This window comes from Sinocyclocheilus rhinocerous, unplaced genomic scaffold (genome assembly GCF_001515625.1).
Source record: "Sinocyclocheilus rhinocerous isolate Xijiao unplaced genomic scaffold, SAMN03320098_v1.1 scaffold1334, whole genome shotgun sequence".
Taxonomy (NCBI): domain Eukaryota; kingdom Metazoa; phylum Chordata; class Actinopteri; order Cypriniformes; family Cyprinidae; genus Sinocyclocheilus; species Sinocyclocheilus rhinocerous.
Genome location: NW_015626864.1, coordinates 387,609 through 410,672, shown reverse-complemented (window position 1 = coordinate 410,672; position 23,064 = coordinate 387,609). Strand labels below are relative to the sequence as shown.

Sequence of the window (23,064 nt, the reverse complement as noted above, 5' to 3'; positions counted from 1 at the left end):
TTAAACCAGTGGTAAGGCAGTTTACACACGCGCACACATTAAATTTCCTTCTGAAATTTTTCTTAGCATAGTATGGTAACATACTATGTGTGCACACAGTAAAATACACAGTATTCATTGTGTCATATATTGTTTGACAAAGAGTCAACAGGTCAAATAAAACCACTGAATGGCTCAAAGAGTCATCCAACGCAAAGAAAAATCGACAGATAAAGAGAATCGTGAACTGCATCCATAATCCACTTACATCAAGCACACTGGGAACCAGTCCGACGCAAGTGTAAATCTGAAGACCAGTTAGTAGCAATTATCACAAACTATAGCACCATTAAGCTGCTTCAGATCAACAATTATTTAGTTGAAAATAACACAAATATTTCTTTTAAATAGCTGTAATCTTGCAAAAGGAATCAATCTTAGTTGGATTAGACAACATTTTTGGTTGATTCAGAAGTTGATGCCAATTAAAACGAAGCTGTAGTCAGTGCAGTCAGTTCAATACACTTCAGCTGCAGAAATGCTACAAATATATAATATGAAAAAAAGCTACAAAATTTCCTGAAAACATAGGTTATTAAAATTACACATGACCTACAGCTTTAAACAATACACACACACACAAAATATTTCTATCCCTCACAGCTTTGCTTTCAATTGCATCAAATGAAACATGTCATCTACCCAAACTAATAGTCAATGTATATAATATTATTTCTTTTAAATAGCTGTCTATTACTGAAATATAGACACATTTATACATGTTTGACGTGAGCTAACTGTGTCTTTTCATCTCTATGAAAATGCAGATAGTGAGAGTTGTGCTGTCGTACCTGTATTCTCTCAGTGGTGGTGGGCCATAGAGCTCTACACAACACTTTCTTCACCACATCAGGCAGCAAACTGACTATAATCAGCAAAATTATACTGAGCCATGCAGGACCGCTGGACAACATCTGCATGAACACATAGTACATCCTCTGATAGTTCAGGAAAGGCCTACAAAGAACAAAAATACACCAGAGATATCATGTTAGATTCAAATGAATTTGATTTAGTGATATTAAGTGTATAACAGGACAGGCCGTACCAAACGATGCCTCCCCACAGGAGGGAGAAGATGACATAGAATAGCAGTGACCCCCATATGACAAAGTGGTTGATCCACGTCCAGTAATGTGTGTCCAGGGCAAGCTAAAGCATGTAGACACAGTGAGAAATGTGAAGACACAGCAGGTTAAGTTGATACCAGTTGGCAACAGCACAGATCATAACACGTGTGTGTCAGTTGTATTACCTTTAGCGTGACCGTGAACACCAGGACAGTGAATACAAGTGTTCCAAAGGTCCAGTTTCCAAACATCTGGAACAGAGAAATATTGAAAAAGGCAAAAAGAGATTGGCACTGATGCATAAATAGACACTCAAATGAGTGTTAGTGCACAGCTCACCCTCTCATCGCCTTACAAACCGGACACATTGCAGTTATGCATGTTAAAAGCTTATGTGCCATTATTTGAACAATTCAGTAGCACTCGGTAGAAAAAGACTTGAATTATCTGGCAAGAATATATTAACAAAAATATTTCCTCATGATATGGACATTTTTAGACAACACTAAGTTTAACAAAAAACTGTCCAATAAATATTATGCACAAACTATTATGTATAAGAATAACTGAATAAGAAAAATTACTAGAAGCTGGAGGAAAAAACAAAAAACACAAACGAAAGATGCAACATAATTGAGTAAAAGCGTTCACCTGAATCATGTATACAATATACAAAAACAAATAACAATTTAGAATTCCCAGATTTCATTTTTTTTAGGTGGAAATTTATATCATATATTATTTGTACATATAATATATTATCAGCAGAAAAATTATAGACCCTATTTAATGTAAGAAATTTACCTAATAAATTATTAATACAATTAATTATAATTGTTATATACAGTATATTCAAATTATAATTACACTTATGAGATTATATATATATATGTATATATATATACACAAACAATGTTTTATGCTTTTATGTTTTAATTTGATAAAAAAAAACATGAACATACGGTGTATCTGTATTTGTATCAGATGCACTTATCTAAACTTGTGCATCAATGCAGCATTCACAAAAGCATATAAATATAATCAAAGGACAGGGCACTCATCAAATGTTCTTTTAAAAATCTATTTCTTGTGAATAATTGTCATTATTTTAATGGTGCTGTAAATGAAAGCACTTTTATGTCTTTGTTTTACAGAGATTATTAATGATGTCTGGCGCTCGGTGATGTCACATGCATTTTATATTTTGTCCATAAAAGCCTCATCAATAAATAGTGAGCTTAGATAGTCCCTTAAAATGTTATAATGGATTCAGTTTTGCAGATTGGCCCAATAAACCTTGGGTGCTGTAAGCTTCTCTGTGTGATTGTGTTTGTATATTTGGGAGGATTTGCTCCCTCATTGTTTACAGTCTTGGCAAACGGCTGAATTTAGAGACAATGGATTCTCTTCTAGAACCTTCCCCTGTCTGTGGACCGGCCACACTGTTGATGGCACTATGCAAAACAACATCAACGATATAAAGAGAGTTCTTTATAAAATCACTGCATGTTTACCTTTAAAAAAACAAATCACAATCAAAGTCAACAAGCCACAGCAAAACACGAGCAGGTCAAACTGTATGGCACTAAATGGTTTTAGTGAACATAGTGAACAATATAATGTTGATGAGTTACCAGTTTAAAAAACAAGGACACACAATAAATGTCAACAAGTTTGAGGAAAATGCATTAACTTACCTTAATGAGCAATCTAAATTAAATTTACTGTTAAAAAACATGTCAAGGGCAAATGATATTTACAGAAGTTCAAACATTTTTCAAAATGATAAATCTGATATTTCAGTTGAAAAAAATGTCATGGTCAAGTGCACAGTTTTGCAATTTTATGTTTAATCAGATAATAATTAATCTGTTAATGTTCGAGTTTCTGCCACTTTCCACAAACAGGGAAAAACAGTGCCTAAAGTTTTTATTTATTTCCTCTTATTCAACAAATGGTCAGTGAAAGAGGTGCTTAAACACGTTAATCTCCAATAACAGGGGCTCAAACAAAATACTATATTAATATATGGCTATTTTATTTTCTGTTCATTTTATACAAGGTTAGCAATGTTTACATCCCTGTAACCAAAAGTGACGTTTAAAACGGATTTGTGTGATTTAGCTTTTTCTAGAAATAAATAAATATTAAATCTAAATAGACAAAATGTATAATAATAAAATAACAATAGCAACAATAATTTTATTAGAACATTTAAAAATATTACTTTCTTTTTTCTAAATTGCAAAAAAGATATTATTCAATTATTAAATTAAATATATTATTTGTATATATAATATATTACAAGAAGAAAGAGAGACCCTATGCAATGCAATAAATGTACCTATGTTAATGAGTCACTAAAGTATACCCTATTTGTGGAAAAGGCCTCCAGCTTCTCTTTGAAATTAAAAGTTTCTAAAATAGATTCTCTTCAATTCAACATGTACTGTACCAAACAAAGTGAAATGTTTAGTCCTCTTGTTCATTCATTTGCCCTTGCAGTGAGTCATAAGAGGATGGATGTGTATCCTACGGGCCGATGAGGATGAGGATGACAACACCCCTCCAACTCTGGGGATTGCAAAAAACACAGTCGCAACGTGACACACGGGACGGACACAAACTCCTACTCGATCACAAGATGATAGACAGAGGAAGATGAACGGGGGACTTGCTATTCTATACCTACAGTGGCTGGGCCTCAGTACAGGGGACACTGGGATGTCGTACGGTACTGTTTGAGAGCCACGATGGCAGTGAACGGTTAGTGTTAGTAGACACTATGTGAGTGGGAGTGGCTTTAGGGTGAGGGGAGGGGCTGAGGAGGGTAACAGTAAAACTAAAACTAAAAATAGGATGAGAAACAGATAGGGACAGGCTTACCATCTGTGTGTTGGTGGCCATTAGCTGAGGAAAGGAAGAGAAGCAGAAAAGAAAAGAAAGGCAAAAAGGGAGTAGGTAAAAGGAGGAAAAGAGAGAGGGAGACATAGAGAAAGAGAGAAAGAGAGGAAAACGAAAGAAAAGAAGGAGAGGGAGGGGACAGGGAGCAAGAAAGTAAAGAAAAAATTAGGATGTTATAACTTAAAGTAAATCAAACAGGTAAAAAAGCAATCCAAAAAGGTTACTATGATTTAACTTAATGGCACAGAGAAAGATGTCTGGTCTGACTGATTACCCAGCATGCTTTGTGTCGCATAAATGAATGGAGAAGCACCTGTAATGACTTCAAACATACGCAAAGGAGGACAGACAAAAGTCTGCAAGCTGGATCAAGACCTTAGTTAAACCACAAATATCTACATTACAAGCACTGAAACCACTTTAGCCACAAAATAACTCACTCAACAAGCATCGGCCACCCATTCAATCTGTATGCGTCTGCTTTATTTGACTGAGAAAAAAATGAACTCAAGAAACAAAACACACACAGAAAAATGTGAAAACGAAATCATGGTTTAGACAGTGACTGCATTACCTGTCCATTGCTGGTGAAGGTTGTGTTGTCGAAAAGGAAGAAAGCACCAAAGAAGAAGACCACGGCATCAAAAACCCCCAGAAATGTCCAGTAGATGAAAGTAGGCCATCTCAGGAAGGAATTCTTGGCAATATCTCTGTAAAAATAAAGATATTAAAAAATATATATAAAAAAATGGTTGATATCACCGTATATTGTTTGCATAACCGCACTGTACTGTACACTTTACACTTTACAGTCCTTTAAAAATGTACATCAACTTAACTGTAATCACAGCTAAGTGCATGTAATACATCATAAGCAACGAATTTCAAAATCATGTGTAAGGTTATTAATAACTAAAATAACTAAAACTATTAAAAATAAATATTAGATACATTTAATTAGAAATGTTGCCTTGGAAAATAACTAAAGTTTAAGTTGAAACATTAAAATTACAAAATGAAAATGAATAAAAACTCAAACTGAAATAAAAAATAAATTAAACCTATAGTAAAAATGAATAAATGTAAAATTTCCATTGGTTATCCATTTAATCTCATTGTGTCAAACAGAAATAAATGAGATTTTCACCATTTTAAGTTTTTGCTTTTTTTTTACATTTTCATTTGAGAAAACTACCCTAATAATCTCACACGCCACATTTAGAGTACCGCAAGAGATCTTAAGAATGTTTCCAGAACTCCAACTCATAGATCAAATTATCTGAGCTTTGCTATCTGTTCATTTTGCAGTCTTTTCTAGTCTTGTTTGTATAAATTTATACCAAATGAAGTGCAACTGATACTAAATTGAAAAGCAATGGAGCAGTCAAACATTTCAATGTAAGATTATATGGTTATTTATGAGCGCTCTATGAAACAACAGTTTAGTCTCAAACTGCACTTGAGATTGGATGGATCATTTCAAATGAAAGTGAAATTAGGGTCAGAAAAAAATAAGCATCATTTCTACTGCTTGTGTCCATTCTTACTTTAAAAACATAGAAAAGTCCTTGATAGCTACAAGTGCCACACTGTGTGTCAGTAATGAACACTGTATATATTGAACAAGCAATGCAGAGGAATAAGAGGGGGAAAAATGCAGTGTCAGGACATTTGGTGAAAAAATGTAGAGCAGTTCTAACAGTATTTCTGCCCAGTGTAGTGTGTAAATTGAGTTTAGTGCAAGGGTCTGTGCGGATATGTTTGCCAAAGGCTGATGGAACTGTCCAATTATAGCAGACTCATATTTGGAAACAGCGTGTTCGTGTGATTAAGTGAAAAAACCTGGAGGCTCACAATCAGAAAAGGCATTTTAATAAAGGGGAAAATTTAGAGAGTGAGATTGGGCTACATCAGGCGGTTCATTAGATACAAAAACGATGCAAGGAAAATAAAAGTTTTCAAAAATACAGATTATTTTAATTTTAATTTTAATTGAATTAGCATACAGTATTAAATAATATATACACACATGAAAAATGTGATAATTATGATTCTACATAGATGTTTTATGACACATAAAAATATATTTTTCTAAAAATAAAAATAATTCTTGACTACTGGTGCAAGTGGGAAAAGCAAAAAAATATATAAAAAACTATCACTTAACTATTTCAAAAGAGCTTTATGAATATGCAATGAAGTTTGTCTCAGGGACAGCAAAACTCAGGATAAGAAATAATTAGTGTTTTCAGTCTCAGCGAACCAACAGTCATGCAAAAAGGAGGCCAAGGTGAGTATAAATAGCCAGTGTTTAGACAGGGATTTATCAGTAGGTCTCACAGAGGGACCCAGAAATAGAATCGTGAACAGATAGTAAACGTGCTGACACGTACCACACGTCACGTATCAGCCAATAAAACAACTTCAACTCAAACCTAACTCCATACTGGTTTTCCATTTTGGGTGAATTGTTCTCATTGTTTAAACCTATGCTTTAAGTTTAAAGTATAATTATTGCATGACATGAACGGCGATTAACGTACCTGTACAATAAGCTGTTTAAAACGTGCGTTCTCCCGTTCAATTTCAAGCATCCAGTAATATAATCAAACATATCTTGTGGAGCGCTTTCAGAGTATGCATTTATTTGTCATTTGAACTGTTTGGAAACGGAGCGTAAATGTGGAAGTCCTTCAAAGATTTCTTATCCTGTTGCGCCCTCTATAGGACCAGCGACTAGTCGACGTCAAACTTAAAGCGTCAAGGCAGACCATTGAAGTCGATTAGTTGGTGCAACCCCTATCGTGAACAGATAGTAAACGTGTCTCTGCAAAATACCTCCCCTGTACATGTGATGACATGTACCACACGTCACGTATCAGCCAATAAAACAACTTAAACTCAAACCTAACTCCATATGGGTTTTCCATTTTGGGTGAATTGTTCTCATTGTTTAAACCTATGCTCTAAGTTTAAAGTATAATTATTGCATGACATTCAGAACATAGATGTAGATAAGGGGGATGTTAGAGAAACCCAAACGTTCCTCACCTGTAGAGAGAAGGGTCCCGTTTGAGGATGTCCATGTTGATGTGCTGCTCCATCAGACTGTAGAGGAGGATGGGTAATGAGGTGAAGCTGATATTGTACAGGGTCAGATATGCTGTGTCATACAGTGGCTGCAGAGGGACAAAAACAATTAAACCAGTTTGCTATTGTTGCTGTAAATCAACCGTTAAGTTCAGTGTATGCACAGAAGAGAAACTGTGTTTTCTCTTAACTACATGCACTTTCATGTTCCAGGTGTCATTTTAAACATCTATTTGAAATGTATTCTAATAGTGATGGACCTTTGAGATGTTTAAAAAAAAGGAATGCGTTTACCTGCTGAGAGAAGCCACAGAAGAACTGATAGAGAAACTGAGGGAAGATGAAGCACACATTCTATGGAGAGAAAACGGAACCTCAGTACCTGATGAACTAAACCCTTTAGATGGTTTGTTAGTGTGTGTGTGTGTGTGTGTGTGAGAATTCTGTTTGCTAGCGCTGCATTAGAGTTGCATTTTCAACAAGATTGTTTAGTGGTTTAGTCCGAACTCCTGGGAAAAAAGTAGCATCCACACATATTAAGCAACATTTTTTCTGTGTTTACAACCGCAGGCAATGTTGTTTGTGTTGTGTCAGCTAGCAATCAGCTATTTTGCTTGAGATTATCTTTTTTATTTTGTGTGTCTGCACATTTTGTTTGTTTGAGTTCACCTTATAGAAGAAGTACTGGACCAGCTCAGCAATTCTGATGTAGTAGTAGTGCCCGTGAACCAGCAGCATCTTCTTCAGGTGTTTGAACTTGGTAATTGCATAGTCGCTGTTACGGGCCGCCTGACGCCCCTCTTTACCCATGATCCCTAGAGGCAGAATAACCAGTCAACAGGCATGTAAGATATTGCCGACATAGTTGTTGAACAGAAGTCTATAAGAGAATTACTTCCTGGAGAAGTAATAACTTCGAAAAAGATTTGCTTTTGTCTGCGAGCATGAAATCACCTATGCCCACGTGAGCTTCCAGAATCATGCTGACATCATTGGCTCCGTCCCCGATGGCCAGCGTGATGGGGTGTTCTTTTGATGCTTTTATCAGCTTAACAATCTGAAAGAACAGTTTCCACAGGTCAAATCAGAACGGCTGAGAGATTAGATTATTAAGCAGGGTTTTTGGCTGTTTATGTGACTGAGGCAATGGGAAAATATCCTATCTATCCTTTGTCATATGAAGAAAATATTGATTTTGCTTTTACACATGAATTGCATGGGATTTTGCTGTTCGTTTCACATCAATAACTGTCTTGTAATGCTGTGAGTTCTCTCACTTCTTGACTTTACAGTCTCTGGTTTTCCCAGAAGCCCCAGAGAGTGACTGACAGGTTTAGTGTGCAGTAAATGAGAATGAGAAAGAGACCAGAGTCTCTTTTGATTGCACCATGTAACTCACAGGCTGAGAGAGTACAATAAGAGAACGAGGACAACCTTTCTGTGGCAGGTGGCTGTGTTAGTGTGAGTCAGGTTTTATCTCCATTGTGGGGACCTTAAATCACCCTTAGTCAATGGAACCCACAAGGAAAATGGCTTAATACACATGCCAAATAACGATTTAATGAATCATTTTAGATATCAGATTGCATAAAGAAATATGCCAATATGCATTCTAAAACGTAAGTTAATAGCTTAATAATATTAACTTTTAACCTTTACCTAAATGATACTGGAAATAATGAATATGATGTTAGAAATGATGTTAGAAAATTATCTGGTACCTACACTACCATTCAAAAGTTCGGGGTTAGTGAGATTTTCTTATTTTGACAGAAATAAATACTTTTATTCAGCAAGGGTGCATTAAACTGATCAAAAGTGACAAAAAAATTATACATTATTCAAAAAAAAAAAATCTATTTCAAATAATTTTTACATTTTTTTACTTTGAAATTTTATATTCATTAAAGAATCCTGAAAAAAAGTATCATGGTTTCAGTGGTTTCAAAGAAATGTTTCATATAACAATATAAGAATGGTTTCTGAAGGATCACGTGACACTGACGATTGAAAATTCAGCTTTGCATCAATATTACTTCAAAATATTACTGTTATAAATGTATTTTTGATCAAATAAATGCAGCCTTGGTGTGCATAAGAAATATCTTTCAAAAACATATGAAAAAATCTTACTGACCTCAAACTTTTGAACTAGTGTAAAAACAAACAGCAGATAAAATTCTTTCCAATGTCACTATTTTTCAAGCTCACATAAGGATAATTGTAATACAATTCCTTTACCGTTTAATTGAAAAGCTTGGCGGTGGAGTTTAACATTGGGTCAATTTTAAATAATTATTTTTACAAACAAATTAAGTTAATCTGTCATACTTTGACATAAATAGCAGCTCCCATCATATACAAAGTGACAATTACACAATTGTTGCTTTGACTGCCCAATTGCCTCCATTGTATAGTAGCAGCAGCAAGATTTGGCATAGTATATAGCAATCCTGTGTGCTTTATTCTTTGCGCAGTGCTGGAGTGAAAGTTAATGGACAGTGCTCTGCATGGCTCGGTGGCGGGGAGGTCTTCTACCGAAAAATTATACATTATTCAAAAAAAAAAAATCTATTTCAAATAATTTTTACATTTTTTTACTTTGAAATTTTATATTCATTAAAGAATCCTGAAAAAAAGTATCATGGTTTCAGTGGTTTCAAAGAAATGTTTCATATAACAATATAAGAATGGTTTCTGAAGGATCACGTGACACTGACGATTGAAAATTCAGCTTTGCATCACAGGAATAAATGACACTTTAAAATATATTACAATAGAAAACAGTTTTTTTTTTAAATATAATACTATTTCACAATAATATGTTTTACTGTATTTTTGATCAATTAAATACAGCCTTGGTGAGCATAAGAGACTTATTTCAAAAAAATAAAAATAAAAATCTTACCCCAATATTTTGAACAGTAGTGTATATTCTTTGAGACTAACATGCTGGTGTACCTGTGCTTTTTGTAAGGGTGCCATGCGACAGCAGAGAACAGCGCTGCAGTTCCTGCAGATTTCCAGGAAAATCTCCTTGTAGTTCCCTCCGTTGCTGGTTCCTTCCTGTGTTGGTTTCAGTACAGCTGACAGTGTTGCCCCATCGATTATCAGACCATAGTCTTGGTAATCATCTGAGAGCCTGTGGGACCGACACGTATGTGTGAAGGTGTCTGCGCGTGTAAGCATCTATGTGAGCATGTAAATGTATTCCACTGTACCCACCCTGAAAAAATGTCCCTGGTCATGCTGCCATGCTGTCTCAGGACAGTTCTGCTCAGATCAAACAAGACGTCATGGAGACTCTGCTCCTCTGTCCGCTTGGTTGTCAGTTCCAGGATCTGTGTATTGCGATGGAACAACTTGCTAGCATAGCACGTGGCTGCTGCGGTCTCCATTTTGTCCCCTGTGAGGACCCAAACCTTCATACCAGCCTTGTGCAGGGACTCAATGGTGTCGGCCGCTTTATCCTGCAGCCTGAAACATAAAATGATATCGAAGAACATTTCAAGAGCAGCTCATGTACACAATTAACACAATGTCTGTATACTGAGCCAAATTGGGTGCGTATTTACAAATGAACCTTAGCATGATTTGCCTTAAGTAATGACCAATCCAACCCTAACAAATGTTGACAATCGCCATATTACCTTTCTAATGTACGTTTATGGAAGTCCTGAGTGTTTGGATACTTTTAAATGGAATTTTAAATACATTTTCAGTTTGCAGAGTTTTTAATCATGTTGCTGTGTAATTTAATTATTTACACTACCGTTAAAAAGTTGCAGCAGCAAGATTTGGCATAGTATATAGCAATCCTGTGTGCTTTATTCTTTGCGCAGTGCTGGAGTGAAAGTTAATGGACAGTGCTCTGCATGGCTCGGTGGCGGGGAGGTCTTCTACCGCAGTGTGATGTCTCAGCCCACTTCACTCAGTAATTAAGCAGCCCAGTAGTCAGGATTCACAGTGCCACTGCTGCCAGATAATTAAGACTCCACCCCCCACTGCACCTCACTCACAGCCCAGCGACGCAGGAAGTGACATTCTCACAAAGACTCCCGGGAAGAAACCACAAGACCTTCTACTACACTACCTATTAAACATTCTAATAACATGAATTGCATTTCACTTAACATCATTCTATTGAAGCTAAACAAATTCCCCAAGTTAAGCAACATTCTAGTTGAGTCATAACATTCCTTCTGACTTCCCCAACATTCTATTTGGCTCCCTATTTTAAAATCTTGGCTTAAAGTTGAAATGAAATCAGATTTTATGTTATATGCTTCCTTAAATACACTTTCCTGGCCTTATTGTGCATGATTAATGTACTTCATCTGAAAAAAAGCACTGTCTTCATAATAACATGCTCTGAAATGACTTTGCTTTGCAAATTATGTCACCTAGGCCAAGTGGGCCGGGAAAATAATGTAACCCAATTGCCAAATAGCCATTCAAGGCATCATATTAGGCTGCTGTTCAGCCTTTCTAAAATCTTGGCAATAGTTAACACTAATTTAAGTAATTTAATGGCAGTTAACTTTAATGTAACATTGATTATATCCTCTCTACAATCCACTGCAGCCCTACATTCAAGTAAGGCTCTATTCTGGTTTGAAACATCCACTTTTCTCTTGTCCTTCTTTTCTTGTTGAATATCCTGTTGTGCTCTCAAATACAGTCCTTGCAGTGACATTTACAGAATTTTTGTGGGTGAAATCCAGTCAATTCTGGATTTCAAATGAAATGATGATGGATTTCGCAACAAGTTCAAGTTGGTAACACAAATTTGCTGTGTTGACCATCAGAAAGCTGCTTGGTTTGAAAGTGACTTCTGTGTGAGCTGTGCATTATACATTGCTACACTATTGGCAATAGACAATGGACCTTTTTGCCCACAAAATTTTGTCAATGTGACTGCACATTTACGGAGGTAAAATGGGTTGCCATGGCCATTTCATGTAAGCTAGAATGTTTCAGGGATTCTGTTTAAATAAAAAACAAACACATTACAAACAGTCAGCGTTGCCCCTTATCAAATTAGCTCCCTGTATATTTGACTATAACACATGATCTTGAGTGACGTCTTGGGGGCACAAACAGGCTGGTGCCTAGAGGGCACTGATTGCATCTAATCAACACTGCCTGACAAAATAAGTTCCCGTCCAGTAATCACTATTTGTTTGCTCTGTTATCTTCATTGAGGCGGTCAACATGGATTGATGTGTTTATTTATAACATTGGGGTGAATGGCCTCCATAAGTGTATAAGCCAAAACAGTAGTTCATCAGAACCGTGTCTGCCGGTTGCCGATTGATTCAAGAGGGGGTCTAATTATGTTAACTGCTCATTATCAGGACACTGGAGCCTAAAGGATGGACTCTATTGATTGCCTATGCAATTAACGTTAACTCACACTGGTTCTGTCAGGGCCGTGGGTGCTCACGACTGCTTCAAACGGACACTGGACCTGCAACTCTTCCATCCAGTTGTTCGGCCGATCGGAACCTTGGCGTTCAGCCAGTTAACAATCTAATATTGGTAATGCACATCCATTCTCCATTTCACTTCAGGGAAATGCACCTTGCTTATTTAGGCAAATGCATAATGCACTTTATGGAAAACATAAGATATTATTAACATGTCGATATTTTTACAGCAACATGCAACTTGGAAAGCAATATCGGACTTGCTCAGAAATGCATCGGATGTCATGGTTCCATATTTCGACACTATGGAGTTTTTGATGGCGTAGTTGGCAGGAGCGAGAGGGAATGAGGCCCTAATTCTTAGTACTGAAGGGTAATCTGCATATTCACAGATGAATGACTTTAAGTGATGCTACCATAACAAACAGCCTGAAAAAAATGAGCTTCCCCGATTCTCTACAGTGACTCCTGTTTAGCTACAAACTTGTAAATTGCTGGGAATATACTGTACAGTGGAGTCCAAAAATCTTAAGCTACAATGAAAATATGGGATTCAAAAACTAATTTAAACCTTAAAATAAACAGAAAATGTTTAAAATGAAAAAATTTCAAATTATTAACACGAAATTTGTTTTAAAAAAAAAAACTAAAATCATGCTGGACAATACTAAGAATTTTTTCAATTAAAATTTTCTTCTCAAATTATTATTCACATACCATTTGTTAAAAAAACAATCTCAAATCATGCTGGAAAACAATAAGAATTTTTTCAATTAAATTGTTCCTGTTTCCACATTCATTGATTTGCATTCTGGATTTGACTAGGGAATACTGAACATGAAAATCCACTCCATCAACTCCAGCAAAGTTCTCAACTTTGAAATCGTAAGTTTGATTCACTTCAGAAGAAGAAGTCAGTCAAACTAAGATGGTATTTGTGGTATTTGGTAACTGTTAATCAGGTTGACTGTGAGTCAGGAGGCAGTGATTCACCTATCTTCCACAGCCGTGGCTCCCAGCAGGATGAAATCCTTTTCAATGACATCATAAGCTTCAGCCAGTTTCTTGTCGCGCTCCCGCAGAGCTAGTTTAGCGCTGTTGAGGAGACGGCACGTTTCCTCATACTCCTCATGAGTCAGCTTCTTATAAGCCACACAAAGAGTCCGTAAGCCCTCCTACAGCAGAAAGATTTGAAACAAAAATGTCAGCTTAGCCTGCCAGGTCCATTTATTTAATAAAAGAGCCAAAATTCAACTCCAGAATTTATTCTTTATCCTAAAAAGAGCATTAATCTTGGAAAGAACTAAATATATGTTTAACTCAGAATAAACATAACATAAAAGAAAGAATAATACCTGTGCTAAGAAAAGTGAAAATGTTGGCATTATTTACTCACCCTCATATTGTTCCAAACCTGTGACTTTCTTTCTTCTGTGGTACAACAAATGGAGATATTTTAAAGAATGCTCCCGCTGCACTTTTCTATAGAATGAGTCATGTGGTGACCACAGGATGTCAAGCTCCACCATGGAATAAAAAAAGGTAGTTGACTTAGTTTATATCTCATGACTGTGAGTTAACATCTCGCAATTCTGGAAAAAGTCAGAATTGTGAGATAAAAAGTTGTAATTACGTTTTCAAATTTCTTTTTATTCCGTGGCAGAAACAGGCTTCCATATAAGCAACATAAAAATAGCCCATATGAATGTCAAATGTTTCTTTTTATTAGGGATGTAACGATTAACTGCGAGCCGGCTGAAAATCGATTCAAATATGTGACGATTCAAATCGGTTGAGATGCTAAACAAATCGCGATTCTATTGCAATAATAAAAGAACACATTTAATGTATAATTTGTCTTAAATCTCATTTTGTTAAAAAAAAATTATAATAACCGTGAATCGAATCGTGAAATCAAAATCGTGAATCGAATCGAATCGTGAGTTGAGTGAATCGTTACATCCCTACTTTTTATGCAAACAAATTTTTCATAAGATTTCTTTGTCTTATTTTATATCCACTGGGCACTGTCTGCTTTTGTTGTATGCAAAAAAGCAGCGTGAACATTTTGCACAATATCTCATTTTGTGTTCCATATAAAAAAGAAAGACATACTGGTTTAGAACGACATGGCGGTGAGTAAATAATGACACAATTATCATTTGTTGTTTATCATTATCCCTTTGAAATGTAGATTATAAAATGACAAAAATGCTCCAGCAGAAAAATTCCCATTAACATTATTTATAAAACACTACTGATAGAACTGTCAGTTTTGACTCCTTCAGACAGTCTTGAAAACAAAGAGACAATTGTGTCTGTCTCTACAGAAACCTTTTTCACTATGGCTACCAGAGTCATGAATCAGCACAGACGCCAATGCAACCAAACCCTTTTCTAAAGTGATGTCATTCCTGACCCAGATCTGTGAGTAACACAATGAAGTAACATAGAGCTGTGACAGTAACATAATTATTTAATCTATGACATTAGATCCATTCCTCATGTCTGGGACCATAATTATATTATTTTTCTGCAAGTGACTTCATATATTTGTCAAGTTTAAGATAATTATATTCATTAGATTATGAAGAGCAAAAAGTACAAATGACTTCTGGATGCTACAGAGACATTAAACTAATAACGGTTGTTCATAACACTCATCCCTCTTATGAAAGCTAATGAGATCAGTGTTGGGCCGCAGTGTGAGAACACATAAATAGAAAGACAACAGATACATTGTCTTTGCTCTTTCTATTTTTCTCTTTAATTTTCAGTGATGTTTAGGTACTTTCCTCTTTCAGCTCTCTTTGAGGATGACATTCATGCTAAAGAAAAGCTGCACAAGCAAACACATTTGAGAGGAGCTTTTTTCCATCAAGATCTAGGAAGGTGCTTTTGTGGCTTATAAATAGCTCTGCTAAAATAAGAAAGAAGATGAAGATGTTTCCAATTTTTGCTCACCACAGCGTTGTGCTCTACTCGCGCTCTGACCTGCTCCACCTTCCCAGAAACCACCCGTGGGAAAACAGAAGAATCTGCACCTTTACAGAACAAATAGTACTCTCCTAGAACAAACAAACAATTATCAACACAAATAAAGTGTTAACAGCTATAATAAAGAAACTGTACAGTCACCAGTATGTCATGCTTTCAATACATTTATAATATGTAAAGCAATATTTTTTTTTTAATTCATGCTTAAAGTTAACATGAAATCAAAACTAACCTATTTGTCTTTGAGATTTTATATTTTTTATCCTGTTCCCCTCTGAAGTGTATCATAATACGATAGCAAAATGGGTCACAAACGTTGTTTCATGTTGACTTTAAATTAGCACATTAGTTATACTGTCAGGCTCTCAATGTATTCAAGAATATCCTAATTGCTTTTTATATTAAAAGATAAGTCATCAGGTCAGTTGTGTGTGACTGAATGTATTCAGGAATCATACAGATGTCTAAATCTTGCTCTCATTTGTATGCTAGTAGCACATTGACCCACTTGCATTAACTGGCCCCTTCATTTGGGCACACATGGTGACTCAGACACTTTCAGTGGAATGTGTAACAGTCACTTGCAGTTCCAGAATGAGTGTGCATGTGTGTGTTTACTCAGCAATGCTTTGAGGGCAAAATTATTCCCAGACATTAGCTAAATCCCTTTGGGGATGTTCTCAGATGGGAAAATCATTCATAAATAAAGTGAATTATGGCTGCCAATCTCATAAATTGTATTACAATTATTACATGACATGCAGATTAATCAAATCAATTACAATTAATTGCACATATCAATATTTACAGAGATCATTCAAACACATTATATTGTGGCAAAATAATACATTGATTAGACATGACAAAATTGCCTTAAAAGTTAATATATTTGTTTTATATCCATTTGATTAAACATAACTCTCAATAAATAAATAAATAAATTGATTAATTCATTTGTAAAAAATGCAATTAACATACTAGTCAAGAGGCATGATTAACTGCTGTATTTTTTAGCACATTTTAAATACTTAATCACACATAATTTAACATGTTAAACTGATATAATAAGCTTTCTTTAGGGCAAGAATTAATTATACATAATTATACATAATAATTATAATTAGATTTATATGTCCTCATTTAAATTGCCAAGTAAATATTTGTGTGTGTGTGTGTGTGCCTACTTAATTTTGGGGATAAATTTGTACCCAGAAGTCAGCTAAATCTGACAAAAATCTCCTTTTGGGGGATGTCCATATTTGTAAAAAGCAAAGTAAATATATAAAAATAAAGTAAATAAAGTTGTTGTTGTTTTTTTTTGTAAAAATGCATAAAGTTTTCTTTTAGGGCAAGGTGTGGGTTAGGGTTAGGTATTTATAACTAACTCTATATAAAATCAATAGATGTCTATTGAATGTCTCCATTTAGATAGCTAAGTAAACGTGTGTTTGTTCATCCTACCTGAGCTCGATCTTACAATAACACTCATTCTCCTCCTCACTGAATCAAAGTTCAACACCTCCAACAGCTCAAATCTGGGAAGAATAAACACAAATGCACACAAAAAGACAACATTGCAAGTCTTTAGATTTAAAAGGTTAATGGATCTACTATCTACTACTGATTGGGTCCTTTGGGATACATCTTTATCACAGACAGAATTTTCATGTGACTGCACTCTGTGCTGACCCTCATGTTCTCGGCTGTAGGACAGTGTGTAGCTGCACTAATTATGGCTGGTCCTTGTCCTTCAAGGACACACACACACACACTCAGTCACTCACTCCATCTCACAAACACCGGTCCTTTTACAACATTCCCTAAACAGAGGAACTTCACTGCTTCCCACAACATACACCGTATAATGGTGTTACTTTAAAAAACACACAATTACATTAATATGACAACCTGCTGAGTAAATACACAGATGATTACAGATTAGGCTGAGCAAACTGTTCCTTTGCTGAGGTTTCTTTCTCACACAGCATGTGGCAAAATACACAGTATGACAAGAAAATTAAAGCTGCAGTCACCACAGGGGGTGTAAGCAGCCCTGCTAGTGGTTTGGTATGAAACTAAAAGCTTGTTTGTAAATTCTACATGAAAATTTTTTTTTTAAATGCATAAATGTTATATATATATGTCTTCTATTCATTTTTCATTTTTTACTGTTACATTATTCTGTTTATTTTATTATTATTTAAAAAAAATACTATTAACAATTATTTTTAAAAAACAACTATTTTATAGTAATTTTACTTTTATAATTTTTTTTCAATTAAAAATAATCATAAAATAATTTATGGTAATAATCTATATTTAACATATTAATACATGTAGTTTTAATTTTTTTTTTTTTTTACTATACTATAAACATTTTTTAAAAGTGTAGCAAGTAAAATTGTGGGTAAAACCACTTTCTCAGACTGATAGACCAGCTAACTGTTCAAAAATGCTGCTAGTTTCCTGTTGGTCATTGCGCTCATGCTGTTTTCCAGATGGCTCACCTCTCCATCTCATCCTGTCTGTTAAGGATCTCCATGTGACTGTCCTTCAGACGGAGATAGGTGAAGCCCAACCTGAACAGGTGAGAGAAAGGGAAAGCAAACTTAGTTTGTTATTGTGATGAAGGGTTGGGGTTAGACATAACAGTATGTACAGCAAATTAGAAAATGGTCATAAAAAAGTTTGGACTGTTTTGGAACAAAAATGAAATAAACAATGTATATAGTGAGAGTGTTATGCCATCCCAAACTATGACACAGTATGTCAAAACCTGGAGGCTAGAGTATAAATTATCGTGGGTCTGTGTGAGTGCATGTTTTCATGTGTGAGTGTATGTATGTACAGTATGTGTCTTGCCTTTTCATGCCCTCCACCAGTGCAACCTCATCTGGAGAGGAGGAGATGTAGGAGGTGGATTTGCCCTGATAGATTCCTCTCTTAATGCCATCCACTGTCTCCTCTTCCTTCACCTGGACTGTGTGACAGAGGCACAGTGCACGGAAAAACAGCTCCTCTCGCTCCTGATGACACACATGTACACGTTTGCACTGAAATTCTGCACACAAAACTGATGCAGCTGTGAATTTGCTCCAATATGTTTACGCTTCATTCTTAAAGCAAAAATACTTTTTAAAACAGTAAAATATTAAATGTAATAATAGTATGTAATGGCATGAGACAATTCAAGCATCACACACACACACACACACACACACACGCACACTATTTCCCTTTACTTAAGAGCGAGTTGTCTCAGTGGAATAGAATCATTCATCTGTTTCCTCACACTCCAGAAGAAAGGAAGATAGAGAGACTAACAAAAAGAGATTAAGTGACAGAGACAGAGAGACAAAAGGACAAAGAGGGGCTATCTGTGTCTAACTAAAAATGCAGTCAATACTCATGTATCCAGTAAATATTTGGATACATTTGATACAAGCAGGCATTAAAAATCTCAACAGTGAACTCTGATATGTCACATTTCACTCTATTATGCACATGCACACAATATCATTCTTACAGAAACCATTTTGAATGGACAAACTGAGTTTATCCAAATTTTTGAACTGTTATTCATAAAAATCACATTCAAAAACACAACTGACGAGATTTGATGGGAAATTTAACAAGTTAACAAATTCTTTAATAGATGTTTTAGCTAATCTGCTAATTTAATGTGTCACGTTGCTCTAAACTCATTTATCAGAGATAAAATTAGAATCCATCCATCATTCCACCCATCCACAGCTAAAATATTCATGCAAAAACTTGCCTTTGTGATGATATGATTTATCTGTGCAATGAAACATAACTCGCAGCTCATAATAACACGTTCATTCTCTCATTGACCAAAAGTTTTTATAGCTTCTTTTCTCAAATGTATACAGTGGCCCAAAATGTATCTGGAGACTTAAGTCACACGTAATAATGATGAAATGTCATGGTATTAGATGAAAAACATGAATTTATCAATTATTTTGAATAAAGATGAGGGAACTTGAGGTGAACAGACTTCATACATTCACTAAAATTACCAGATGTTTAAAAGAATAAAAAAAAATAAATAGAAAGGTCAACTTTGTTAGATGTGATATTTGGTTTATATATATATATATATATATATATATATATATAGCCTTTTAAAGTATTTAAAATATTTAAATTTTAAAATAAGTGTTTTCTATTTGAATATATTTTAAAATGTAATTTATTAATGTGATGGCAAAGCTGAATTTTCAGCATCATTACTCTAGTCTTCAGTGTCACTTGATCCTTCAGAAATCATTCAAATATGCTGATCTGCTCTTCAAGAAACATTTTATTATCAATGTTGTGCTGCTAAAAAATTTTGTGAAAACTATGATACATTTTTTTTCTCAAAATCAAAAGGATTGTATTTATTTGAAATAGAAGCCTTTTGTAAGATTATAAAAGTATTTCCTGTCACTTTTGCTTGATGAATAAAATATTCACTGCGATTTTACAGCGGTTATGCACAAACAACAAGCTCACCTTTTCATCTACGCCCGGAGAGGAGTCGATCATATCCATTCCAGCAGCTCCAGGTAAGATCTGCCCGTTACAGATGGCATGTGGCACATAAACATGCCCATCCACACAACACTCCCTCAACTCCATGTTGTTTTCTGTCAAAGTGCCAGTCTTGTCTGTGAAGACATATTCCACCTGTGATGGAAAAAGAAGAGAGACAGTGAACCAATAATGACCCAGGGAGCAGTTTTGGAGTGGACTGAAAAGGTTTCCTACCTGTCCAAGTTCTTCATTAAGATCTGAGGTATTGACGAGCGGTCCCTCTCCGAGCTCCTCATCAAACATGTCATCGTCCCACAGGATGAAGTACGAGCCAAGGAACTTCTGCATCTCCACAGTCACATACATGGACACAGGAATGATGTAGTTGAACAGAACCATGAAGGCAAGGAAATCTGTGAATGCCCGGATTAACTGAAGGGATAAAATGCAGAGAATTAAATAGTGTGAGTTTGTGCAATTGTTTTTTATTTGATTGTGTTCATGATATGATATGAAAGCATAAAATATAGTTAGTATACACAATGTAGGTCAAAATTTGGAATAATTAAGATTTTTCATGTTTTTGAAAGACGTCTCTTATGCTCACTGAGGCTGCATTTATTTGATCAAAAGTACATTAAAAACTGTAATATTTTGAAATATTATTACCATTTAAAATAACTGATTTCCATTTTAATATATTTTAAAACATTATTAATATTATTACTATAAAGTTATTATTCCTGTGATGCAAAGCTGAATTCACATTCAGTGTCACATAATTCTTCAGAAATCTAACATGTTGATTTGCTGCTCAAGAAACATATATTTTTATGTATAAGTAGTATATAAATGTAGTACCAAATAAATATATTTTAATAAAAACATTAATATAATGAAATATTTAATAAAAACAAATATATAAATATTTAATAAAAAAAGTTTTCACTCAACAGAATTCGTCATTCTCTAAAAAAGCTAAATTACTTTTTCATTTTTCAACTATCTTCATTTTTTATAAAATAAAACAATACATATATAACAAATATAAAAGGAATAATAAATTATAATAAATTATTAAAAATTAAACGTAAAAAAAATTATTAAAAATTAAATTTAAAAAAAACTATTATAATAATAAGCATTGTTTTATAGCACGTACTACATGCCGTTGCCTCTCAGTCTCAGTTTTCTGGTTGTACCAGGGCTCATCTCTGTTTGGGTTGGCCTGCCAGACATACTTCAGGACAGTATTGATCAGAGCTTTACTGATCAGAATGCAGAGGTACACGATCAGATAGGCGTTCATAGACCTGCAAAAGGACAAAAAGTGATTAAATGATCCCAGACTGAGCATAATAATTTTTGGACCTAATGGCAAAGACACATATCATACATCAGGGTGACAAGATCTAACTGCAGTAACTTTCCCTGAGGGTCTGTGAGTTGAATCACTCATATCCTTTTTCAGAAAAAAAAAAATCTTTTGTGCGAATGACATCTATATTAAATTATGGTCTAAAAAAAAAATCAACATTTATTTGATTGAAAAAGTCAATGTTATCCGAACTCTGAAAGCAGATCTCTGAAAGTACACCTGCTTGTTCAATATAAACATATTTTATATGGTTTTCTTAATGGCTGCATCTATCTGTCTGACAGAATTGTCAGCGAGACACATGTGAGTGCAACTTGATACAATTTGTGACATCAAATACAGAAGCCCGCAATTTGCTTTACAAACAAGCACACTAAATGCATTACCCTGTACATGCTGACAGCAAGATAAACTGATCAAAAGCCAATCACCGTGTCTTACTTTTCAACAGCGGAGCGTTTCTGAGACTTGGACTGGTAGTTGAGGGCCATCTTGGTTTCCATGCCCGTATAGATGGCCACAGCTAGAGAAACAAGACAGGAAAAAGAGCATTGTGAGATTGTAATTCCCCTCTATGACCATCTCTGTACAGCCTCTTTGATGATTTTATAATGTAAAAGCCATTGTTACATAACTGAGCTCTTTTTGTTCTACCGTACGGTGCTATTATGTCATAATAGCTCCGCTGTAACAAAGTTAAAAATTTTTAGAGCTTGCCCTGCTCTTAGAATCCTCACGTGTATAATGTGACATTCATCTCCCTCTCTCGCCCTTTCTCTCTCGCTCTAGCAATTAAGAACTTCTTTCTAATCTCACAAGCCTCAGTGACTCATTTAATTACAGTGGGAACAGAGTGACAGAACGACTCAATCAGCAACTTTCCTCTCGTTCTCCTGCCCTTCCTATTGCCTAAAAAAATCACATAAGCATTGTACCAGGTTATAGTGATGGATCTTAGCATCATTGACATCAGTAAGATTGGACTGAGCACAAAAATGGACTGCAAAGATAAATAATGTGTATGCACATAAATTAAATGTAAATACGAAGTGTTGTTATTTATTACCATGTATGTATTCAGTGTTTTTCAGTGTGGCTCCACGCAGCAGCAGGTTCTCAGAACCCAGGGGTCTAAAATAATCAAACAGATCAAATGCAGGATTACAAAAAAGTTATGCTCACATCTTTTTACACTATGTGTGTATGTATTGTACTGCAAATTCATCTGTCACACTTGCAGGACTATTTTAAATTCTGGTACTATGAAAAGGTTCCCGCGGTGCAAAAGGCCCTAATGAATTGTTTTTTATTTTGTACCGTTCTCTATGGTCCACTTTCAAGATTTTTACATCAAAAAACATCATAATCATCATGACCCACTCATCACTGACCACTCACCCAATCATCAAGACTTGTTCTATGAAAATGATAAAGTGTCCCTCCTGAATTCAATCTTTCACACACTAGCCCCTTAATTAAGAGTCAATTTCCTGAGTATAGATTTACCTCGCGATGGGCTCGTCTCGATCCAAATAAATATTGATGCGTCCCACAAATCTACAGCAGAAGAGGAGAAAAAGAAAGAAATTAATGTCTAGTCTGGGCTCTATATCAATGT

The 23,064-nt window shown here is 35.1% G+C and overlaps 2 protein-coding genes across 8 annotated transcripts in view; one reads left to right on the top strand and one right to left on the bottom strand.

Annotated features, from left to right (window-relative positions):
- LOC107718482 (transcription factor Sox-1b) overlaps window positions 1-3,790 on the top strand; it is a 48,992-nt gene extending 45,202 nt beyond the window's left edge. The window contains exon 2 of the transcript XR_001637422.1: window positions 3,615-3,790. The gene's annotated coding sequence lies outside the window, so the exon portion shown is untranslated. The remainder of the gene's footprint in view (window positions 1-3,614) is intronic.
- atp11a (ATPase phospholipid transporting 11A) overlaps window positions 1-23,064 on the bottom strand; it is a 69,571-nt gene that overhangs the window by 7,694 nt on the left and 38,813 nt on the right. For 5 of the 7 annotated variants that reach the window (XR_001637416.1, XM_016525525.1, XM_016525542.1 and 2 more), the window contains exons 8-29: window positions 22,953-23,003; window positions 22,513-22,577; window positions 21,888-21,969; window positions 21,231-21,381; window positions 20,303-20,500; window positions 20,048-20,221; window positions 18,392-18,555; window positions 18,037-18,108; window positions 16,991-17,064; window positions 15,497-15,600; window positions 13,526-13,707; window positions 10,329-10,580; window positions 10,065-10,245; window positions 8,058-8,160; window positions 7,773-7,918; window positions 7,398-7,457; window positions 7,065-7,192; window positions 4,588-4,723; window positions 3,996-4,019; window positions 1,295-1,360; window positions 1,088-1,191; window positions 831-996 (exon numbers count right to left, since the gene is read on the bottom strand). Coding sequence is in view for 5 of the 7 variants with exons in the window: in XM_016525525.1 (XP_016381011.1) it covers window positions 831-996; window positions 1,088-1,191; window positions 1,295-1,360; window positions 3,996-4,019; window positions 4,588-4,723; window positions 7,065-7,192; window positions 7,398-7,457; window positions 7,773-7,918; window positions 8,058-8,160; window positions 10,065-10,245; window positions 10,329-10,580; window positions 13,526-13,707; window positions 15,497-15,600; window positions 16,991-17,064; window positions 18,037-18,108; window positions 18,392-18,555; window positions 20,048-20,221; window positions 20,303-20,500; window positions 21,231-21,381; window positions 21,888-21,969; window positions 22,513-22,577; window positions 22,953-23,003 (2,683 nt within the window). In the remaining 2 variants the exon portion in view is untranslated. The remainder of the gene's footprint in view (window positions 1-830; window positions 997-1,087; window positions 1,192-1,294; window positions 1,361-3,995; window positions 4,020-4,587; window positions 4,724-7,064; window positions 7,193-7,397; window positions 7,458-7,772; window positions 7,919-8,057; window positions 8,161-10,064; window positions 10,246-10,328; window positions 10,581-13,525; window positions 13,708-15,496; window positions 15,601-16,990; window positions 17,065-18,036; window positions 18,109-18,391; window positions 18,556-20,047; window positions 20,222-20,302; window positions 20,501-21,230; window positions 21,382-21,887; window positions 21,970-22,512; window positions 22,578-22,952; window positions 23,004-23,064) is intronic. The other 2 variants (XR_001637417.1, XM_016525533.1) reach the window with 1 other exon arrangement.